The sequence below is a fragment of the Microchirus variegatus genome (assembly GCF_963457635.1).
Source record: "Microchirus variegatus genome assembly, chromosome: 5".
Classification (NCBI taxonomy): domain Eukaryota; kingdom Metazoa; phylum Chordata; class Actinopteri; order Pleuronectiformes; family Soleidae; genus Microchirus; species Microchirus variegatus.
In genome coordinates, this window is record NC_139806.1 from 4,100,293 (window position 1) to 4,123,362 (window position 23,070).

At 41.7% G+C, this 23,070-nt stretch overlaps 1 protein-coding gene across 1 annotated transcript in view; it reads right to left on the bottom strand.

Annotated features, from left to right (window-relative positions):
- Window positions 1-23,070, bottom strand: part of pappa2 (pappalysin 2) — a gene marked incomplete at both ends in the record, with an annotated part of 80,827 nt that overhangs the window by 23,913 nt on the left and 33,844 nt on the right. Inside the window, 12 exons of the mRNA XM_083888887.1 lie at window positions 492-624; window positions 2,293-2,461; window positions 3,642-3,855; window positions 4,688-4,865; window positions 5,826-5,922; window positions 6,055-6,120; window positions 7,797-7,971; window positions 8,842-8,977; window positions 12,488-12,601; window positions 16,246-16,442; window positions 21,960-22,045; window positions 22,132-22,260. Coding sequence (XP_083745013.1) covers window positions 492-624; window positions 2,293-2,461; window positions 3,642-3,855; window positions 4,688-4,865; window positions 5,826-5,922; window positions 6,055-6,120; window positions 7,797-7,971; window positions 8,842-8,977; window positions 12,488-12,601; window positions 16,246-16,442; window positions 21,960-22,045; window positions 22,132-22,260 — 1,694 coding nt within the window. The remainder of the gene's footprint in view (window positions 1-491; window positions 625-2,292; window positions 2,462-3,641; window positions 3,856-4,687; window positions 4,866-5,825; window positions 5,923-6,054; window positions 6,121-7,796; window positions 7,972-8,841; window positions 8,978-12,487; window positions 12,602-16,245; window positions 16,443-21,959; window positions 22,046-22,131; window positions 22,261-23,070) is intronic.

Consider the following 23,070-nt stretch of genomic DNA (forward strand, 5'->3'; position numbering starts at 1 on the left):
TATCATCACCCTTATTTACTCATCTCGGCCAAAAGCGTCACAAGTGGTTAAAACAAACTCGCGTTTATATATGAAATATTTTCTTAAAAACGTCAGAAATGTCATTCTTAAGTTTGGTTTCTCTACCACCATCGCTGTCTTTGATATCAATACACCGACGTATCCAGTCACGACTCCAGTGTTCGGTCCTGCGCTTGAATCTGGCATCCAGACTTGAGTGTTTCATATTATGTGAGCCGAAATCAAACGCTGCTGTCAAAACAAATACGGGGAATCGAGTGCGAGAGACGGAGGAAAAACACAAGCGTTGACGAAAACACCCTCGACCGCCATGATTGTTTTGTCTGCTCATTCAAGACGTGCGTAACAAGGAAAGCCAGGCACCGGCACGCTACTGTGCACGGCTTTATTCTGTTTGACAGAGGGAAGCAGACGCAATCAGGACAGGTTTATGTTTTGACGGATGAAACCTCTCGTCGCTGAATACTCACCGACATCCATCCCCTGGTCACAGCTGTACTCCACCGAGTTGAGATCGGGAGGAGAGGAGCAGGATCCCTGGAGCCCGGAGCACATGGAGAACTTGGCCGTCCAGACGCCGTCCTTCGTGCAGCGAATCTCGATCTGAACACAGATTTTGTCAATTTAACTGCAATGACCTCTTGAAAAAGACCTCACAATAATAACATTGATGACGCTGTGCTGACTCCTACCAGTGTCAGTGCTCTGTTAACGTTATGTAGCGACATCTGGTGGTGATTTGAATCATTGCGCTTTTAAGGAGATCGTCCACAGTACATGTACACAGAGTTATTTGTCTATCCTTGGATAACATCCATCAGTGAGTAGGCTATGGTCAGTTATAGTTGTTTAAGTAGTTAAAACATGTGTCAACGTTCTACTACTGTTGTTGGAGTCCTTTATTGTTGTTTAGGGTTGGGCTAACGCTAATCGCGATGCTAACCACTAGCATGGGTTTAGCTAGGCTAAATATATAGAGAGTTAGCACAGTTTGTTAAGCCTTTTTTATGATCTACTGCTTGTTTCATTTAGTACGGTAAGGTATTTCTGCCACACATACAAAAAAAGTAGGGTGCTCAGTATTACATTATAACGAGAAACTATCACATTATTTCGAGATAAGATGTTTTCTAGTTATAACAAGAAACTATAACGTAATTTCGAGATAAGATGTTTTCTAGTTCTAACGAGAAACTATTACATATTTTCGAGATAAAATATGTAATAATAAAATGTTTTTCTAGTTAAAACGAGATATGATTGTTTTCTCGTTAAAAAGAGAAACTATCATGTTATTTCAAGAAACTATTACGTTATAACAAGAAACTATCACATTATTTCGAGATAAGATGTTTTCTAGTTATAACGAGAAACTGTCACGTTATTTCGAGAAACTATTACGTTATAACGAGAAACTATCGCGTTATTTCGAGATATGAAGAGTTTCTCGTTATAAAGAGAAAATATCCTATCTCGAAATAACGTGACAGTTTCTCGTTATAACGAGTAAATATCTCGAAATAACGTGACAGTTTCTCGTTATAACGAGTAAATATCTCGAAATAACGTGATAGTTTCGTGTTATAACGTAGTAGTTTCTCTTTATAACGTAATACTGAGCACCCCACTTTTTTGTGTGTGTGGCAGCTATATGCTTCCGTAATTATTAGCTTATTTAGCTTTGTTTATTTTAATGCTGGGAAGTGCTTTTATTTCCAGGATAAAGTGCTTGAAACAGCGACTGGGATGTGACGCAGGTACGATTATAAAACATTATTTTGTTTGTTTATAGCAGGATACCATCGGTATCGGTATTTTACTACAATAAAATTAGGGAAATAATAATTTCATGGATGTACTGTATGTATAAGGCAGAGGTGGCTTAAAGGTCAAGGGTTTGAATGCCGGCTTCAGTAGTCTTCATGCCAATGTGTCCTATTGTATCCTAAAAAATGACATTTTAATCTGAATAAATGACTCACGGAATGTCTTCATCTGAAAGCCCAGGGTCTCACGTGTCTTTTAAACACACAGTGGGCACCAGAAGAATTCAAACGATCGCTCTCCCAGGACTTCATGAACAAATATATAACGCCGAAGTGGTTTAGAGCCACGTCATCACGGTTTTTTGATTTGTTTGTGTTTTCTCCTCACACTTTGCATGCATGGATACCACTGAATTATTATATAATTTCCATTTTTTCACAGTAAAGCAAAACCAGACTTTTTGTCGCTCTCACTTTTGTCAGAAACCGGTAATAGAAAACTTACATTTTCCGTTGGATCCGAGCAGCGCAGGGTGCAGACGGTGTCATAGTACAGGCTGTTGGTGCAGGTGTACATGCCCTGGAATACGCTGGGTAAAGCGGGGCAGGATATGGGCTCGCAGCCACTTTCCTCCCACTGACCCCCCTCCAGGCACTCCAACTTGAAATACTTCCTGTGGTGACAGCGCGAGCAAATAAACACACAGTGAAAGTCAACTCTCAAGGTTTGAAAAATGCCGCATTAATGTAGTACATTTGAAGAGTTGCTTTTTTTTTATTCTAAAACTAAAACGTGTTCGAGAGGAGGTTTCTGTAACAACGAAAAACCCCACAATATTTGGAGTAGAGCTTAAACAATTACTCGATGTAGATGTTCTACTGCTGCTGTTAGAATCTTTTATTTTCGTTCATGGTTGGGCTAACGCTAATCGCGATGCTAACCACTAGCATGGGTTTAGCCATGCTAAATATATAGAGAGTTAGCACATACGGACCGAGTTTGACACGGCTCGCACAAACGTGCTATGCTAGGAAGTGTTCATTCAAATGTGTAGACGACCAATTTTGTATATCCAAAATGGTGGACTTTTAGGATGGGCGGAGCTAATTGATGTACATTAGAAATTTGTTTGGAATCATGAGAGCAACGAGTTGACCCAGTTTGGTTAAAATTGGGACGACTGTGTACGACGTAGACACGATAGAAACAGTCCAAAATTTAGCATTTTTAACGCAATTTTTGCCAATTTCTCCCCAAAAAATCCCCAAAAAACCTGATAAACTGACCATTGTCTGACCATGACCCGACTTCTGGGGGCGCTATAGAGTCCTGGCGCCACGAAATGCCAATGATCTAGTGCTTGTTTTATTTAGTACAGTAGCGTATTGTAGCGTAAAAGTCAAATCTCAAGGTTTGGAAAATGCCGCCTTAATGGAGTACATTTGAAGAGTTGCCTTTTGGTTTCTGTAACCACGAAAAACCCCACAATATTTGTAGTAGAGCTTAAACAATTACTCAATTTATCGATTATTAGAACTATTTTGATAATGGAGTCGTCAGTTTGAAGCTTTTTTCATGACTAAAAAAAGAGATTTGGGATTGTTTCCACCTTGAAAAATTGTGATATTTCAAGAACCTTTTGTTTTTTTTTTTGGATATTTCTGATTCACCTAAAAACAGGCTCATGAAAACAAGCCCAATCTGTGTTTGAACCACCTACAGTAACTCTAGAACTGCACACTCTATTGGGGACAAAGATCAACGTAGAAGACTCTGCCAGTCCTGCAGTAGAAACACGACAGCGTGTGTTTTAACACATTCATATGATGCGTGATAATGATGGCAACACTTACCGCGGCGTCTTCTTCGTGAGGCTCCCTCTCACGTAGAAACCCGGGTCGCATTTGTAGCGGCAGACCGAGCCAACGTCGTGACCCGAGGCCACGCAGTTGGCCGTCAGCAGCCTGACGTTGGCGATGTTCGGAATCTCCGGACACTCGATCTTGCAGTAAGCCTCGGGGAAAGACCACAGTCCGTCCTCCAAACACACCAACCTGTCGCTGTCGCCTGAGGAGGAGGAGGAGGAGGAGGAGGAGCACAAAATCACGTTTTCAATCTTTCCTGTTGAGATTATTATTTGTCTCCGACGTCGCGCTCATTTCTGAGGGGGTTAACGTGCATTAAAACTCTGAAATTTGGCATTTTTCGGCGAATATAATAACGAATATTGGCATAGGGCACAAACACATTTTGTAGCGCCAGGGCTCTATAGCGCCCCCCAGAAGTCTGGTCATGGTCAGACAATGGTGAGTTTATCAGGTTTACTCTAAAGTTTCTTGAAGATTTTTGGGGGATTTTTTGACGCAAGAGAAATTGGCCAAAATCGCGTCAAATGCTAAATTTTGGACTGTTTCTATCGTGTTTTTGGAAAAACAAAATTGGCAGTCTACACATTTGAATGAACTCGTCCTAGCATAGCACCTTTGTGCTAGCCGTGTCAAACTCGGCCCATATGTTCCAGACAAGTTAATGATTAAAAGTTATCAAAGGGTCTTGGCTTCGGACCTGAGGGTTGGCGGTTTGAATCCTTGACAGGTCAAGGGCTGAGGTACAACATGCCCAATCCCCATTGCTCCCCATTGATTGGGTTAATTGGACACTGTTAATATGATCACGAGCAGGTGGTGACACCAGGAGAGGAATTATTTGGACTTCATCTTCTACCAAAGTCTTTTTTTGGTAAGATTCTTGGTTCTTTTCCTCAAGTTCGTAGGGTTAGGGTTATTTCTTCTGTTGAACTCAATCGTATTTAACAGCGGCGGCGAAATGTTCCAAAACCATAGAAAACAATGTGACAAGACTAGACAGTGGAAAGACGACTCCCGATGCACAGACTTACCTTGTAGAATGGCCGGGGATCCACAGGTGAAGGAGCACTGTTTGCCGAAGGTTGTTCCCCATGGGCAGCTGAATATGGCGTGGTAGACGTGGGACTGATCGGGCGGGCCACAGTCCACGGGCTGACAGCTGACGATACGATCCCATGAACCCTGAAAACACTCCAGCTCTGTCTTTCTCTACAGAGGAAAGCAGAAGAGCAAAAGTTTATTAAAAAAAAAAAAAAAAAAAAAGGTTTATAACCTTTACTTCACAACGTTCCGAGAATTCCCTCTTTGAACTCCACAGACACTTTCTTGGACCCGACTCAATCAATCAATCAATCAAAGACAACTTGATTTGTATAGAGTTCATAAAGATAAAAATGTAATAAAGTGCTTCTTGTGCACAGATAAAAATGTCCCCACATGGTCAAAAATCTCCTCACAAAGAGAGATTTGTATGGTTTTTTGGACCTCACAAAGATCATCAAAGGCTTTATATATCGAGGAGTTAGGAAATGAGATGAGGAGGAAAAACTGTGCTTTAACAACAGCAGTTTGAATGATGAAAGTTACTTTTTCCAAATCCTCAAACACCAAAAACCTTTTTTTACGCGCTGCATCGAATCGAGATTTTGAGCTTAAAATACACTTTAACAGCAAACAATTTAATATACAACCCATAATTCTTTGTTTGTGTGAGTTATATTATATTTTAGTTGCCTTAAAATCAGACTTTTGACAAGGGTCATGCTTTGCAGAGGCCGCCATCTTGTCCTGCTGTTGTTTCTCCGGCAACTCAGTCTAATTTAAATCACCTTAATCTGTGATATAATGAATAAGAATAATTTTATTCTTCTCAAGCTTCAGTACAAAGCTTACTTACTTACTTACTTACACAAAAGACATTAATAGAGAATAAAATCATATGCAGAGCAAAACAAATAAACATATATTATTAATATGCAAATATAGGTAGATGCTCTCATAAAAGTGAATAAAGAAAAGTGCATTTTTGACATGTTATGTAACAAATAAAACATGAAACCTGCTTGGTTTCATCATGATTTAACAGGAAGTGACGTTCAACCTGCTCAAGGTCTTAAATAAATACATAAATAAATAAATAACTGAGTGAAACCGAACGTCCAGGTTTACCTGATGGGACGCGGCTCGTTTGCCGTTGAGGACGGTGACGCTGAAACCGCGGTGACACTGAACAGAGCAGCGAGACGATTCTCCTCCTCCCGTGCACCTACGCAGACACACTGACATATAGATGGTTGTTGTGTTTGTGTGTGTGTGTGTGTGTGTGTGTGTGTGTGTGTGTGTGTGTGTGTGTGTGTGTGTGTGTGTGTTTTCACCTCTCTGTGACGGTGCGGCCTACCTGACAGAGGCGTGTTCTAACTGAGGCGGGCTGCAGCTGTCCATCTGACACGGCTGCCGCAAACAGCTATGGAGGGAGGAGGAGGAGGAAGAGGAGGAGGAGGAAGAATAAGAGGCAGGGTCAGATAAAGAACAACAACAAAAGAAGCCTGGACTGATCACACGCTCTGTTTTCAACTTGTTGTGATGAGTTTCCACGCCAGCATTAGCGTCAAAGTGATCTTCAGGTTTTGTTCAAATTGGGTTGAACAAGGTCACGACACATTGAGTGAATCTTCAGGGCTAAAATTAAACCAAATTAATCAATTCATTTGTCGTCTTCTTGATGCTTCTGCAACCGCTCGTGATAAGAAACTTGAGTTTTTTGTCCCCTGAACCGAAGTCCACAGAAAAATTGTGCACTTTTTGTCATCACAGACCACAGGAGTGGTTGATCCACTTCTGCCGCTGTGTTATTTTGTGACTAATTCAACCAAAGTGACACAAACTGACCACAGGAGGCAGCAGTGGACCAGCAGCAGCCGTGTCCTCATGGGCTACAAAACGACGATTTTGTGCATGGACTTTGGTGCAGTGGAAAGTGAGAAGTTTGCAAAAAAGACCTCTCAGTTATATTCTCAATAGTGCATTGCACGTTAATGCACGTCGAGGCATGACGTGTTCCCATGACGACCAGAAAGACGTGCATGAAGTCATGGTACCGTGCCACGGTACCAGAGTCCAGGCACCGTTTACCTGTTAGCTCTGTTAGCTGCGTTAGCTCTGTTAGCTGCGTTAGCAACTTTAGTGCTCGTAAACATGAAGTCACGCACATCTTTTTCCAGTCAGTCATCGTGGAAACGCGTCATGCGTTAACGTTGACGCAACTTTTACTTATTACTCCACCACATTTCCTACTACCTAACTGTCTTTGTTCCTCGTTACTACCAAATAAAATCAGACGAAGAAGAAGAGTTGGTATTATGGTAACGGCGCTAACCCAGCTAACGGAGCTAACTGGTAAATGGTGCCTGGACGCCAGTGCCGCGGCACGAAAAACTGCGTTACTTTAGAAACTCAAACTTAACAAATCGGGCGTCACGTAAACATGACATCACGCGTGTCTTTTTTCCGGTCAGTCGTCATGGAAACGCGTCACGTGTTAACGCCTACAGTCGAACTGGAGCAGCGCTACAAATAACCAGCGTACCTGTGTACTGTGTATGTGCGCCTCTGTTTTTAAAGTTTAGCGTTACTTTAGAGACTCATTTTAACAATCGGGGAGTCACGTGAACATGACGTCACGCGCGTCATTTTCTGGTCGTGCGTTAACGGTGACGACAGGGATGGGCCCTTTATATGCTTTCAAAACTATGTTTATATTTGGTAATTTTTTTAACCCTAACCCATGTCACACGCGTCTTTTTCCGGTCAGTCGTCATGGAAACGCGTCATGTGTTAACGCCTACAGTCGAACTGGAGCAGCGCTATAAATAACCAGCGTACCCGGTTATTTATATGTTTATATTTGGTCATTTTTCTAACCCTAACCCTAACCCTTATCCTAACCCATGTCACACGCGTCTTTTTCCGGTCAGTCGTCATGGAAACGCCCCTATGTCCTCAAACACCTTTAAATCGGTGCAGTTTCACAGCTTTTCTGAGCTCCTCCTTTTCCCCCCCAAGTGCAAGTGTCGTGAAAACTCGACATGCATGCGCGTGTTAAGTAGGTAGCTGTGGGAGAGCCCACCCTCTGATGCGCACCCGGTCAGGGCGAAGGTGCTGAAGTGACAGGAAGTCCTCAGAGCCACGCCGCCCACAGCCACGGAGCGCGAGGACAACAGGAGGATCACCGACGCCGTCAGGAAGAAGGGCCGCGAGAGGTCATGGGTCACATTCACCACGAGCGGGTTGCGATGGCACGACAGGTTGTGTGTCCCTGCGAAGGTCAAATAGTCGTTATTATTCCGTTATTCTTGATAGATTCTTCTTTAATGGTACAATTTAAGTCGTATGAAAGTCTGCTATTATCAAAATCACGTGTTTCACTAATGGATGGAATATTTAATTACATACAAAGATAATTTACAACTACACCTGTTTCTAACTGTGAAAAAAAATGAGAAAACGGCGTGTTTTTAAAGTCTTAATTCAAAAACGGTTTAGGCTAAGGTTCAACTTTAGCGCAGGGTTCTTCAATCCTCATGTTCAATCGATGCATGTTTGAGAAGTTGCCTTGCTCCAACACACCCGAAGAACCCTGCGCTAGCGTGCGCTACTCTAGCGGGCACAATACACACTCATAAAACGTGATAAAAATGTTTTTGTTGCATTCTTTATTTTGTCGTCACGGTTACTCGAAATGCTCAGAAAGGTCACAGCACACCCACTCCTGATCGAACTACACGTTTTGATATAGGATGTGTGTGTGTGGGGGAGGAGGGGTGTTTTCCCGCCAAAATTTGCCGTAGGGTAAAAGAATAGCAAGAGATGCTTGCTATGCAGTGCAAATCAATAGAGTACTCCAGTACTAGCAAGCAGGCACTCTAATTAATAACTGTTTTATGCTGTAAAATAGCGCAGTTGTTGGTCTTCTTTGGTTTTGTTTTGTTATGCTATACACACTCAAAATGGCTTACTTGGCATCACGGTGGCTAAAATAATGCTAATTTGCTCTCCTAAAGTCAAAATTGGTCATTTACAGTAGTAGTAAAGAAGTATTTGGCTCGATCTGACGTAGAAAATGAAAAGTGTTTTCCCTTAAAATGATCAGATAAAAGTAGAAGATAAGTAGAAAAACAAAAAGTACCAAGTGAGTGGTTTTTGCCGGTCGTGTCGGAGAGGAGGACGATGGCTGTGCTCCGGCACTGATCTCCAGACACTGAGCCGTCTGATGCCAGGTACACCATGACCGAGGCTGCCACTCCAGGGTGGACAAATCCCACCTGGATCCAGAGTAAACATTAAACATGGAGAAACAAAATACAGCCAATTAAACCCATATTTTCCCTTCATTTTCTTCCCCTTGTGGATGGATTAATGCTCTTTAAGCTCCACATGGAAAAGCCGTTTTTTATTACCTACATTCTATATAGTATATATATATTGTGGTTGACATTGCCATAGCAACCGTTTTAGCCCTCATGAAGCAATAGTAACGTGAGTAGATAACAAGCACCATGTTAAAAATGTTAATAATTATAATAATGACAACAATTATCTCTATTTATAGAGCACTTATGTATGTATCCTAAGAGCGTGCCCTTAGGATACATACTGCTACACACACTTTTCAGTCTTCGTGGCGAAGGAAGCCCTCCAGAAGAAGCAGGGGATAGAAAAAAAAATTCAAAGTTTTTTTTCAAAAAAAAAAATATTTTTTCAAGTTTTGAGTTTCCAAAAAAAATGATGGAAAAAATGTTTTACATTTTTTTTTGAATTTTTTGGAAAGTTCCAAAAAATGATGAAAAAACATTTTTTGATTTTTTTTTTAATTTTTTTGGAAAGTGAAAATGTTTTTTTTTAATACGTTTTAGAAAAAAAATTTGAATTTTCTTTTAGAAAACTTTTTAGAAATGTTTTTCAAATTTTTTTTTTCTTTCAATTTTTTGGGGAAAGTTGAGATCTTGAGTTTCCAAAAAATTATGAATTTTTTTTTTTTGAAAAAAAAAAATTTTTTGAATACGTTTTAGAAAAAAAATTATAATTTTCTTTTAGAAAACTTTTTAGAAATGTTTTTTCCATTCTTTTTATTTTTTTATTTATTTATTGGAAAGTCGAGATCTGGAGTTTCCAAAAAATTATGATTTTTTTTTTTTTTTTATGTTTTCGAAAAAAAAGGTTTGAATACATGTTTTAGAAAAAACAATATAATTTTCTTTTAGAAAACTTTTTAGAATTTTTATTTTTTATTTTTTTGGAAAGTCGAGATCTTGAGTTTCCAAAAAATTATGGAAGGAGAAGGTTCTTCCAAATGAAAACGTTGAACTGTTGAATGAGACCGATGGCTGGCGCGGAGATGGATGCTGAGAAATACTTTACAGATCAGGGAGACAAGCTGTTTAAGGCCTTTCACATGTAGAGAGAGAGCATCGAGGAAAGATTATGCTTGTTTTGGGAGGAGAGCGGCGAGATATGGGTGTTTATTATGAAGGCTTTTCAGTTTTCGTGGCGAAGGAAGCCCTCCAGAGAGGCTGCGGAGGAGAAGTGTCTGATAAAAGAAGCAGGGGATAGAAAAGATGAGTCATTTTTGACTAAGAAGTGGGGGATGATGAGAGAGAAATGAGACAAGATGAACGAACGGAGAGTGTGTGGAAGGAGAGTGGCGACGGTAAAGGACGCCATAATCCAGGGGGATGACAGACAAGACTATCAGTCAAATCGACCCCGCACACCGGACTGTGGGAATCGTGGCTGCAGCAGAGATTAAATAATACAAAACTAATAAATAGGAGAAGCCCCCAAAGATAGGCAGGCCGATTGTGCATGAAATGGAATGTTGGACGATGGTTTTTAGACGATCAAGAGCCGTTTTTTTTCCAAATTATCGATGTATAATTAGAAATGTATTCATTCTTTTTTTCTTCACATGCCAGTGTATTAATAACTTGAATGAATCACGACTTTATTACGTAACACTGTTAACTTAACAGTAACCTGGTAATGCTGATTACTGAGGGATTTCGGTGATTAGCGTTGGTCATGGTTGTGTAATCATCCACAGATCATTAGAACTCCTGAGTCACGTTGTCGTTGACCTGGAAAATGAGTGATTATGGGAACCAGTGCATCATAGGAATCATTGTAATTGTTAGAAAGCTAAGAATGTGCGTGCATGCATACGTGTGTGTGTGTGTGTGTGTGTGTGTGCGCACAGCTGAGCCGCGAGCCAACGGTCTGTGTGAGCCGACCCTTCAACCCCATTTATTGGAAAGTGCTGGAAGACGTTGAGGAGAGCAGCCACCCACAGTCACAGACACGCAAGCACACACATGTGCGTGTGTTAGTGTTGCTGTGTTGCTGACATACGGTCCACTTTCTAAATGTGGATCCTTAAACCAGTGTACACGACCGTTCATAAGTTTGGGCTCACTTAGAAATTTCCTTATTTTTGAAGGAAAAGCACTTTTTTTTTTCAATGAATATAACATTAAATGAACCAGAAATACACTCTATACATCGTTAATGTGGTAAACGGCTATTCTAGCTGCAAACGTCTGGTTTTTAATGGAATATGTACATAGGTGTATAGAGGCCCATTTCCAGTGTTCTAATGGTACATTGTGTTTGCTAATGGCGTTAGAAGGCGATTGGACGATTAGAAAACCCTTGAAAACCCTTGTGCAATGATATTTTCTATTCATTTTTCAACTCTTTTGATGAATAAAAGTGTGACTTTTAATGGAAAACACACAAAAACTGTATCCGTGACTCCAAACTTTTGAACCGTAGTGTATGTGCGTAAAAAGTTAATGTAATTTGCTGATCCGGGAGCAAATTGCTCACACTTTATCCTTAAGTATTATTATACACGTTTTTACTGCCTCTCTGGTCAAAACGCCAGCAAATGCATTCAAGTGTTGCTGTTGGCTTGCTTGGTTCAGACTCCTCCCCCTTTTATAAACGGCACTTATAAGCTGCAGCTTTATCGTCTTTGAGAGGCTCATCTCACAGAGCACCTGATTTCACTACCAGACCACGCCCGCTCTCAGTACGTTCTCAGCCCACTTCTTGGCATTTTTCAAAATCGGGCATCGGTTGGTGGTTTAATGACCCTTTGAAGGTCTTTGCACATCGGACATGTTTGCGAAAAAGACGGGACAATTACGTTGATTGGACACATAACATACCTTAAATGTGCAAATCATTTGTGCAGAAAAAAAGTTCACTGGTGTGCAAAGGCCTTAAAGATCCAAATCACAATAGCCATCATGACAAGGGTACACTTAAAACACTTTAAATTCATCTTAACTAAATGCTTAAAGAGCTTAAAAAAACATCTCCAGTGACCCATCAGTGCCCTAAACTAGTGTTTCCCGATCTTTTCAAGTTTAGACTTTGCCTAAGTATCGAGCCTCAGTACAAAAATATCATCCATTACCTAAAAAGGTACTAAATGACATGTTTTATGAATAAATTTTGAGCAAAAGACAAAAATTATTATTATAATTTCTACGAAAATTTAGCTATTTAATCTGGAGATGCAAAAATATAACACGGTTTGCAACTCAATATCACACAGACCCAAACACTAATGGGCGCTGATCACCATCATGCTAACATTAATAATATCACCTTTGCTGCAATGCTTTACTTTGAGCTAATGAGAGCTCTTAATCTGAAAATCCCCTTGTCTCTGCATTGACTTCCCTTCATTTGGACAGATTTTTTCCCCCCTAACCTTAACCAGAGCGCACACATTTCCCCCTACAGATAATAACTTATTTTTTTTTTACCTTTAGCCAAAACGAATGTTCCAGGTCGTTATTTGTGTCTTTCTGGGCTGTGCAGGGAGACCAGGCGTCGGTGGGCGATTTGTCACTCTCGTCGAGGTGCTGATATCTGCAGAGCTTCACACACAGCAAACAGCAAACAGTCAGAATCACTTTATCAGACAGGGAAATATCCATAAAATAACCACTTTCAAAGGTGCACGGGAAGACTTTCACCAAACTTGGTGGGACCATTTATTTCCCCCCTCCAATTCAGAAAATGTATTTGTTAGCTATGTTTACACGTGCAAAGGAATAAGCTCCATAGGACAAGTCTAAGGGTGAATTCCAATTCCTTGCTTAACCCTCAATCTCAAAAATGCTCTCCCTCTAGTGCAAGTTCTGTCCCGATTCTCAGAAAAATTAAGTTGAGGGGCAAGTTTAAGGGCTGTATCGCCCTCAATATTGAGAATTTCCGAGACCACTCTTGGGAGCAAAGGCTACCCAGAATGCATTGCGTGTTTTGACAGAACAAAGATGGCGCCGAAAGCAGTGAAACGAGTACGCTACAAATTAAGTATTTTCTTTGTTAATAGAGATATAAAAATGATGAAAACCATTGTATTATCTTAGTTTAGGCCCATATTATGGATTACTGACGTCATTGTTGCGTAACATTTATTTTTATTTTACCATCTTTTGTCAATAGTCGGCCGGTGTGGTTTACTTTTCAATAAGTCGTGGTGTGTGGTAACTGTCAGCTGAATATTTGTATGAGTATCATCTTATAACTAACTGACAACCTAATAACTTGACTGACAAACGGATCGTAATAAAAATTCCTGACGTAAATGTGTTCTTCTTCTTCTTCTTTTTTGGAGTTGACAGACTGGACGCAGCTTTCGCGTTATTCTGCCCCCTACAGTCTGAAGACGTATCTGCATTTAAGGGGTGTCCCATTTCTAAGTGACAAAATAACCCTCAACACTTGGTTTTGAGGGCCAGTTAAGATTAAGGGTTGAGCTTGAGGGTTAAGATTGGAATTGGAATTGTGTCTTGGAACAGTGGACTGACAGAGGGCGAGAGTGCAGAAGTGGATCCAAGTGCAGAAGGAGAAGCTCTTGGAAGAGCTGGGTCTTCAAGAGCTTCTCGAAGATAGACAGGGTTACGCTAACCTGTTCTGCTAGCACTCGGTAGGTCACACAAAAAGAGTCTGGATTGTTTCGTGCGAGGCGTTGGCGCCGCCAGACGACAATGCTTCGAAGAACGGAGTCGTCGAGGCGTAACAGAAGCCTTTAGGAGAGCATTAAAGTAGGTGGTAGCGGACCCATGGTGCGCTTTGTAGGCTAGCGTCAGTGATTTGAATGCGATGCCTTGAACCCTCCATATGAGGCCGTTGGCGCCAATCTCGGTTGACGAAAGACCTCCATTCATTCTCACGTTCACACCTCCAGAGTGTTCATGTTTTTGGACTACGGGAGGAAACAGCAGAACCTGGAGGAAATCCACGCACACGTGGGGAGAACATGCGAACTCAACGCCCTCGTTCGCGAGCGAGTCAACTCTCCCTTTCTTCAAACCTTGATCATCTACTCTGCTGTGTCATCATTAGGTCTGTAGTCATATTCATAAATTCTATTTAGCACCTTCTCCGGAGCCCAAATCCCCCGGTGGCTAGGCGTCTAACTGAGCGTTTAACTCGACTTAACCGGTGACACTTTGATTTGTTTTGTCGATCGCAGTTTTCCCTCAGAGAGTCTCCGCGCCAGATCTCGAGACGCCGCAAAAAAACCACACGGCCGCGTTCTGACACCGACAATCCTCCCGCGGTCGACAGTGAATCATGTTCTTTGCTCTTTGGGAACTAAAACGCCGTGCATCACTTTGGACGTGCCGTTTTCTACCAGCGGGGGTATAACGCTAGCGTGTTTCTCAAACAACAAGGCAACGTCATTTGGAAAACGCCGGCGGTGACGGGCCTGAGAAGAATCGTACGATTGCAGCACTTTTTATGTGCGGGTGTCAAAGCTGCAACGTGATTGATGTGCTTTGCACTTAAGTTGTAAAAAAGACAGACAGGTGCGGTGCCATAATCAAAGCTGCTGTGCTGTCATGGTGAGCGCTGCCAAAAAAAACTCATTCAAAGAGACGTGCAAAGCCTTTCTTCTTCTTCTTCTTCTTCTTCGTCTTCAGCCTGCTTTTATTCACCAGTCGCTGAGCTAAGTGTGTTTCTCAATCGTCAGTCTTGCAACAGAGAGAAAGGCTTTTATATGGATTAATGATGCACAGGCTCATGACTGTCCCGCGCTTCACTTCTTTCATGGAAGTCACCGTGACCTGAGGAAGATGAAAGAATTTGGTAGCTGTAGCGGTCGTAGCCCCCGCATGTCACAGACCAAAATTAACATTAGCTGGCAGTGGCGATGTTCGAGCACCGCCGTGCATGTGTCATTCTACGATCCGTTAAATTCAAAATATTTCATTCTTCAAGCTGACAGAGCAGAAATTCAGTCTCTGGATTTCACCATGTTTCATCTCACTGTTGTCCTCTTCTTCGATGTGTGAAACATGCACAGAATGCCCGGCCAAGCTTTTTTTTTTTTACCTACATGCATTTCTGTGATCGCGTTCCATTTCCATCGGAAGTCGGGAAGAAGTGGGAGCGCCGCCGCCACCGCCTCCGAGTCGACCGTAGCCGATGTTAGCGTAGTGCTGATGTCAACACGGCTAAGACGAGACGATGGCGAGACTGCACCGGTGTCCTAAAACACTGACTAAGACTATATTAGCATGCGTTGTTGACCATATATAAGACTAAAATGTTGAAATAAAGATCAAATCTGCCTTTATTTTCTGTTGTTACGCCTTCAAAATGCCCAGCATATGACTTGTGTTGGTTCAAAGATAATAATACTTGTAAATGTATCTCTTAAATCAGCAAAAATAAGACTAAATGAGAAAGCGTAACGACGCTGCCGTTAGCCTCAGTGACACTGACGTAGTTTCCTGTGTCTCATTTGCATATTTAAAGAGACAGGCACTCAAAAGCGAGCGTTCTGAACAGGGCTGTTTTGCCAGAGTGATTGAACTGCTGTGGTGCTTCATCCTTAAGGTAATTTTGACCAAAGCATGTCACAGACATGTTCATTAGGACACCAGGGAACTAGGTTCATTTCATGTAGAAATAGGGTATAATAAAGTCTCCTTTAATGTGATCGTTTTCCCTATTAACGGAAGTGGTGGCCACTAGGCCGGGCAAACTTTACAGATCCACTCATGACAACGTAGCCGACAACTAGACTCAGCTCTGTTTTCCGGCTCTGCAGGAAGTTCCTATCTCGGACTTGAGTTGACTTGTGGAGTTTTGAAATTGTAAGTTGTGCAACTTTTGGCAGCTGAGACGGCTAGGACTAGTAGCTAATGTTGCAAGATGTTTGTGTGTGGCGTTGTTTATCATTTCAAATTAAATTGTAGCATGACTCAACCGATCCGGGTTAATGACGCTAGAGACTCGTGGGTTAATTTAAAGACACGGGTGAAAGATCCGATTGACTCGGGACTCAACCGGCTCTAGTGGCCACCTTGGAATCTTATGTCGGTGATTTGCGAGGTTGCGTTGACTTTTCCCGCGATGATAGCTGACCAGGAGCTCGCCATAAACGTCTGCTTTTCGTCAAAACTAACACTATAATAATTCTTCCTATTTTTCAGTTGCACAAAAGGAAATGTGTATCTTTTTATGTGCGTGAGTGAGCATTTCGTACTTTATCCCGCCGTCATACCTTTTTGAGCGATGGCTCCCCGGTGGCAGCGTGGGCGGGACAGAGTTTGGGATCGTGGTGAGACGCAGTAGCGGTGGACGCCCATTGATCCGTGTAGCCCAGCGGCGTGAAGTAACCGCAGTCCTGCACGCTGGAGCCCCGCTCGAACTCCTCACACACGCCGTCGCCGTCAAACACGTAGCACTGACTGGGCTCGCCTTGTGGGGGATGAGAACGTGAAGAGGTGAGAGAGATTTATGAAAGAGTATAAAGCCTGGTTTCTTAATCTGGCCTGGTGTGCACTCACCCCCACTGTTCATCCCCTCTCCAAATCTATTTGTCAGTGAACCAGAGCGGAGACAAGTCCATTCTGTATTTTCGTTGGCCACTCGTAGCATTAGCCACGTCAAGTCGACCGTATCTGACTCTCTGCGCTGTCAACACGCTGTAAATATCAGCGAGAGATGAACTCTGACTTTGAATTAATAATTTCAGATCACAGGATTCTTTCTTTCATGTTGATATGCAGATGGGGGAGGCTCATACGTGCTCTGGCCCGGGCTGTTTGACACCAGAAGGTCCTGCGCTGTCTGACACCGGGTGACAACAGCAGCATTACGTGTTACCGCGATCTGCCAAAGCGGCGGCCAAAACGTACTTCATGTTGAGCAGATTTAGCACAATTACAGACAGGAGAATGTGGTTCTTTATCATCTTTTAATAACACCTCAAAGATCCAGAAACGTTAGGCAAGAGGAAATAAAGTCCAAGCCCAATGCACGTAGACGAGAGGTAAAATTAGAAAAATGACCAAATATAAACATAGTTTTAAAGCATATATTCGTAAAGGGCCCGTCCCTGTCGTCACCGGTGACGCACGACCGGAAAAAGACGCGACTCCAGATTGTTAAAATGAGTCTCTAAAGTAACGCTAAAGTTTAAGCACACGTACGCAGTACACAGGTACGCAGTACACAGGTACGCAGTACACAGGTACGCAGTACACAGGTACGCAGTACACAGGTACGCTGGTTATTTATAGCGCTGCTCTTTTCCTTTAATAAACAGTTCTACTGTAGGCGCGCTAACGGCAATAAAGGTGCTAAAGGAGCTAACGCAGCTAATGTTTATTAGTCCAGGCACCTTTTACCAGTTAGCTCCGTTACCTCCGTTAGCAACTTCAGCGACCCGTAAACATGAAGTCACGCGCATCTTTTTCCAGTCAGTCGTCGTGGAAACACGTCATGCGCTAACGTTGACGGAACTTTTACTTATCACTCCACCACATTTCCTACTATCTGACTCTCTTTGTTACTCGTTACTACCGAATAAAATCAGACGAAGAAGTAAAAGAAGAGTTGGTATTATGCTAACGGAGCTAACTGGTAAATAGTGCCTGGACGCCAGTGCCGCGGCACGAAAAACTACGTCACTTTAGAAACTCAAACTTAACAAATTGGGCGTCACGTAAACATGACGTGACTCGCGTCCTTTTTTCCAGTCAGTCGTCATGGAAACCAATCATGTGGTGGGTACGTTGACGATATTAACGCCGCTAACCTGCCCAGCACTAGTTGTACTCTTGTACAAACATAGTTATGGGTGGTATATTTTTTTAAAAATGCAAATAAACCCTCAAAACTACATAGTGAAAACTACTTATGGCTTTGTTTTTTAATTTAGCATGTAATTTACAGCACATGACATAAGCTCATAACTCTTAGTAAAAGGTTGTCGAGCGACTCCAAAGATTACACTTAAGTCCAACCAAAGTTAGATGGAACAGATTTCTTTAAAAACATAATTTCTTCACAGTTGAATGGAATGTGGTCTATGGTCCAGGCGCTCTCGCAATAACAAACCTAAGAAAATAAGAGTGAATTTCACAGCGTCCGACTGACGTAAAAGAGTAAATAAACATGAGTGATGAGGCACGATTACGTATATTACAATCTCTTTCATGTGACAGTAAAGTGAATGTATTTGACAGGATATCAACCATTTAGAGGACGTTTGTGAAACACCAATCAACTTTTTTCTCACTTTTTTGGACCAAACTTGGCAAATGAGTTGTTGGTTTGCAGCTTGACATAATGCGCTACAGCAGTGTTTCACAGAGATGAAGAACAGCTTGTAAACCAGAAGCTATTCATTAAGGAGGTGTGTGTGTGTGGGGGGGGGGGGGGCTGCAGGAGGTAGACGTCGCTTCGCGGAGGAAGTGATGCACAAATTTGGTTTCAATTCGTCGATTTTGGAAACCTGTTTCTGATAAAAAGGCAAATTAGGCCGAGACAAATAACACCATATTGGCATTCTTAAAAGTGAACTCCACAAACTCCCCAACCTTGTTTAAGCAACACCTGTGTGGAAATGATTAAGTTTGTTTGCCTTTATTGAAAAAAAAAAAAAGGGGGCCTGATTGACAGTCTACGAATGTAATATTAACACCATCTGTTTTGTATTCGATCGACGTGCTTTGACCATATTGTGCAATTTAATCTTAATTTAATAAACCAGTAAAAAAATTAGGAATCTGAATAATCTGCATATATATAATATAAAAAAAACAACTGTAACAAATGCAGCTCGTTGGTGATAAGAAGTCAAACAAATAGCCGCGGTTGTAACTGCACAACAACAGTAAGTCGTACAAGTCCCACAATAACAAAAGCCCTTTGGCAAGAGTCGAGCAAAATGTGGCAAGAAAAGCATGACAAATAGTCTATGACTAAGACGCACAACTGCTTTTAAGAGGAGCAATTTGTAAAAACCTGTTTTTGCCAAATTGTTTTCCTTCCTAATCATTCATTGTAAAACAAGATATGTAATCGCTTCAGTCCCAGCGCGTCGGGCCCTGAACGATGGAAATGTTAGCGCCACAACAAGCTCTCGCAAACACAAACACTCATGCGACCTTACGCCATTCCTCGTATCCTCTATCTCTACGAGAGTCTGAAGGAGTTACGAAATCAATAAAAAAAAAAAAAAACGATTATAAAATCCTACTTTTGTAAAAATTAAATTAGTGTCCGACATTCCTTTCTATGGTGGATGAATTTCCAGGCTCTGGAACCAACACCACAACAGTGGAGCCTGTTCCTCTTTGTCATTGTGGCTAACGTACGCTCTCATCTGGTCCAAGTCTCTCAGCGAGAGACAACAGAGACACTTGGAGACATCGTCTCTCGTCCCACTTACCACTTAGGCCTGGGTCATATTTTCTGCATTCGCAGAAATCGGGCCCGGGAATCCTGTTTGGACTCAAGTTTAATGTGACCACAGTTTGAGTTTGTGTGGACCGCAAAATGCTCCTTGTAGCGCAACACTTTCCAGTCCCGGCTGGTGGTGCATTGTTGTTTTGGTCAAACGAGGCAAAACAAAGACGACGGTAACCATGGAAGCTTGTTTGAGGTTATTTCGGGGCGGCCCACTGTACTCGCAGAAGTACAATAGAGTGCTTTAAGACTACTGGAAACTTACTGTCATTAAGCTAATATTGGCTAGCATGTAGCGTAGCTACGATAACCACAACAATCCGAGGTTGCCGTCTCTTGTACATGTCATAAACTGGTTCACCAGTGGGAGTTTAGACAGAGACATAAGGCGTGTTTACACTGACTCAACTCGCCTGCACGGTTATTTTGTGTCTCCACTACACTCTTAGAAATAAGGGTTCCTAGAGGGTTCTTCTACAAGGGCTGAGGTTCTACCTGGAACCATTTGCTTCTGAAAAACCCTTTCCCGAAGAAAGGGTTTTTCAAGTGTTCTTGGTAACACTAATGGTTCCAGTAAGAACCATTTTTATCCAGAGAACCCTTTAAAAGCCCTTTCCTGAATAAAGGATATTAAAATGGTTCTTGGTGGAACCAAAAGGTTCTACCTGGAGCCAAAAAGGGTTCTTCTATGAGGACAAGCCGAAGAACCTTATATGGTTCTACTTAGCACTTTTATTTCTAAGTGTAGCATTCGTACCATGTCGAACTGTAGATCAGTTGATATTTAAGACTTAAAACATGGGTTAATCTCCAGCAATTACCAGGGAAATGTCTAAAATCCCAATATTTAACAGAGCAGTCTGGTGTACACTGCCGTTCAAAAGTTTGGGGTCTCTTAGAAATTTCCTTATTTTTGAAGGAAAAGCACTTTTTTTCAATGAATATAACATTAAATGAATCATAAACACACTCTATACATTGTTAATGTGGTAAACGACTATTCTAGCTGCAAACGTCTGTTTTTTAATGGAATATGTACATAGGTGTATAGAGGCCCATTTCCAGTGTTCTAATGGTACATTGTGTTTGCTAATCGTGTTAGAAGGCTAAAAACCCTTGTGCAATGATGTTAGCACAGCTGAAAACAGTTTTGCTGGTTCTCTGACAACATCAAAGTTTGAATAAAAATCAGTATTTCTAATCTTGTCAATGTCTTGACTATATTTTCTACTCATTTTGCAACTTTTTTGATGAATAAAAGTGTGACTTTTAATGTTAAAAAACAAAAAAATTGTATAGGTGACCCCAAACTTTTGAACCGAGAGCGAAACAAAAGTGAGAAACTAGCGTTTTAGTGTGGACAGGCAGCAGCGGAGACCTTTGCAGAAAAACTTTATGAGTTACTTTGTTCATATAGAATTTTCTGAATCAGCTTCCTGTGTAGCCGGACGGTCATCATGTGATTGATGTTTTCGGGGTGTGTTAGTGTGGACACACTTCTTCCCTGACCCTCTTTTTGGAGTCCCTGCTCGAAAATAACATGCCCAAACTAAATAGAGTAAATCTCTGCAGTTACAAGCTCTATGTGAATTATCTTGGTATCAAAATACAGATAACACTTGTGAGATTCCACCGGAGATGTAAGTTTCACTGTAGATGGCACTGTGTCAGAGTAAATGTACATGGAACACAGCATAACTGAAGGATTTTTTTCTCTCGCCTAAAAACATATTGCATTTTAATGCAAATATCACCTTTAAAATATGCAGTAGGAGCTTAAAAACACATGGAGGTCATGTAACAACATGTGGACAGCTGTGCAAAGTCTGATGCTGCGGAAATGAAGCAGAGTGAAATTACAGAGGTTTTAGTAAAGAGATGTCTAGGTGTTCTCTCTTTTGGCTCAGTTTGGCATCATCTGAGATTTCTTAGGTACCAAACTATTAAAAACCCATTTCACTACAGGTCTAAAAAAGAACTTTGGTTCTTTTTAGACCCCGGTTGCCCCCGGAGAAGAAGAGGTTAATAAAACCTAAAAAAAAACCTATTATTTACTTAAGACGTCTAAAGATTTTCGAGCTCACCGTAACCACAACATGATCTTTGATAAGAAATCAATCAACCTTGCTTATCGATATTCCAAAGATTGGAACCGATTCCTTGAAAGATGTTGTAAAAGCCAAATCCGTATTTAATAAAGGAGCCATGTCTGACATGTGTCTGATGTCAGAACACCAGAACCTCACGTTGTAGCGCTCGCCTCATCTGTTTCCTCTTACGTCGCCGTGATGTTGCGTTATCGGCCCGTGGACTCGGAAGCTTTTTTTACGACTCGTAAATTAAGTTTGATTGGCGTGATTTCTTTTGTTTTGTAACTGCTGCTGCTGCTGCTGCTGCGTGCGCTAATGAGACAATTGAGGCTTATTTTTAAGTGACTTTGGTAAAGTTTATGTGGTGTTTTACATGTCAGAGTGTGTGTGTGTGTGTGTGGGGGGGGGGGGGGGTTTGGGGTTTCCTCACCATTACATTTGAAGCCCGTCTCCTTGAGACACTTCTTGGAGCAGCCGTCGCCATCCAGCAGATTACCGTCATCACATTCTTCCGTCCTACAGGGGGCGAAACACAACCATCATCACCTTTATTTGTACTCCAGTCTCCATTTGGAGTGACGCGAGTTAACACGTCCACAGACCCTTGTATCAGGCCGTCGCCGCAGTAGTTCTGTCCGTGAGCGTAGACGAGAGGTGGCGAGTGAGCGCTGACGAGGCCGTCCGCTTCCACCTGGACCGCGTACTGGTACTGGACTCCACGCCTTACAGAGCTGGAGAGGAAAGAAGGGGAGTTACAGTTTCACAATAAAGCTCCGGTGTGTGACCTTTGCTGATATTTTGACTGAACTGAGGGAAGCGTGTGTGCATATACAGCAGCAGAGCACAGGCGGGGGGCGGAGACAAGAAGCATTTATCCCATAAGACGGTAAGACAGTATGAGAGATCTAAATTCACATAAGAATCGCGATTCTCATTTACTACGATTCAGAATCGATGTAAAATGTCCCAGAATCAATTTTTTTTTTATAAAGAGGCACTTTTAGGTTGATACTTATGCAATAATATGATATTGCTTTTATGCAAAAGTTACAACAATTCTATCTAACCATGGACAAATGTTTAAAGGCGCCGAATGTAAGAATGTGGCCAAAAACGGTTACTACATTCAAATTCAAAACACAGAGGTCTTTTATGTTTCGTTTTCTGACGTAACTGGCAACCCGTGGATGCTCGGCAGCTGAGACTCTACTGACTGCAATGATTGGTAGTCGGCGCTAGGTGGCGCCACATGATATCAAAACATAAACATGATTTGCAGTCTGAAAAATATTTGTTTTAATGCAAATATTTTGTCTGTACTGTTGTTGTTGGTGAGTTCAGTTTGTTATATGAACATTATTCCTGAGTCTCTGTGACATATTCGGAGGATTTTACGGCCAGTTGATTTAGATTTATTACATAATGCAACTTTAAAACAGACTGGAGTCGATCATCCTTTGCACACCTATATTTTTAAGATAATTTTGAATCGAACATCGATTTTGAATCGAACCGTATCCCCAAAAATCGCAATAGAATCA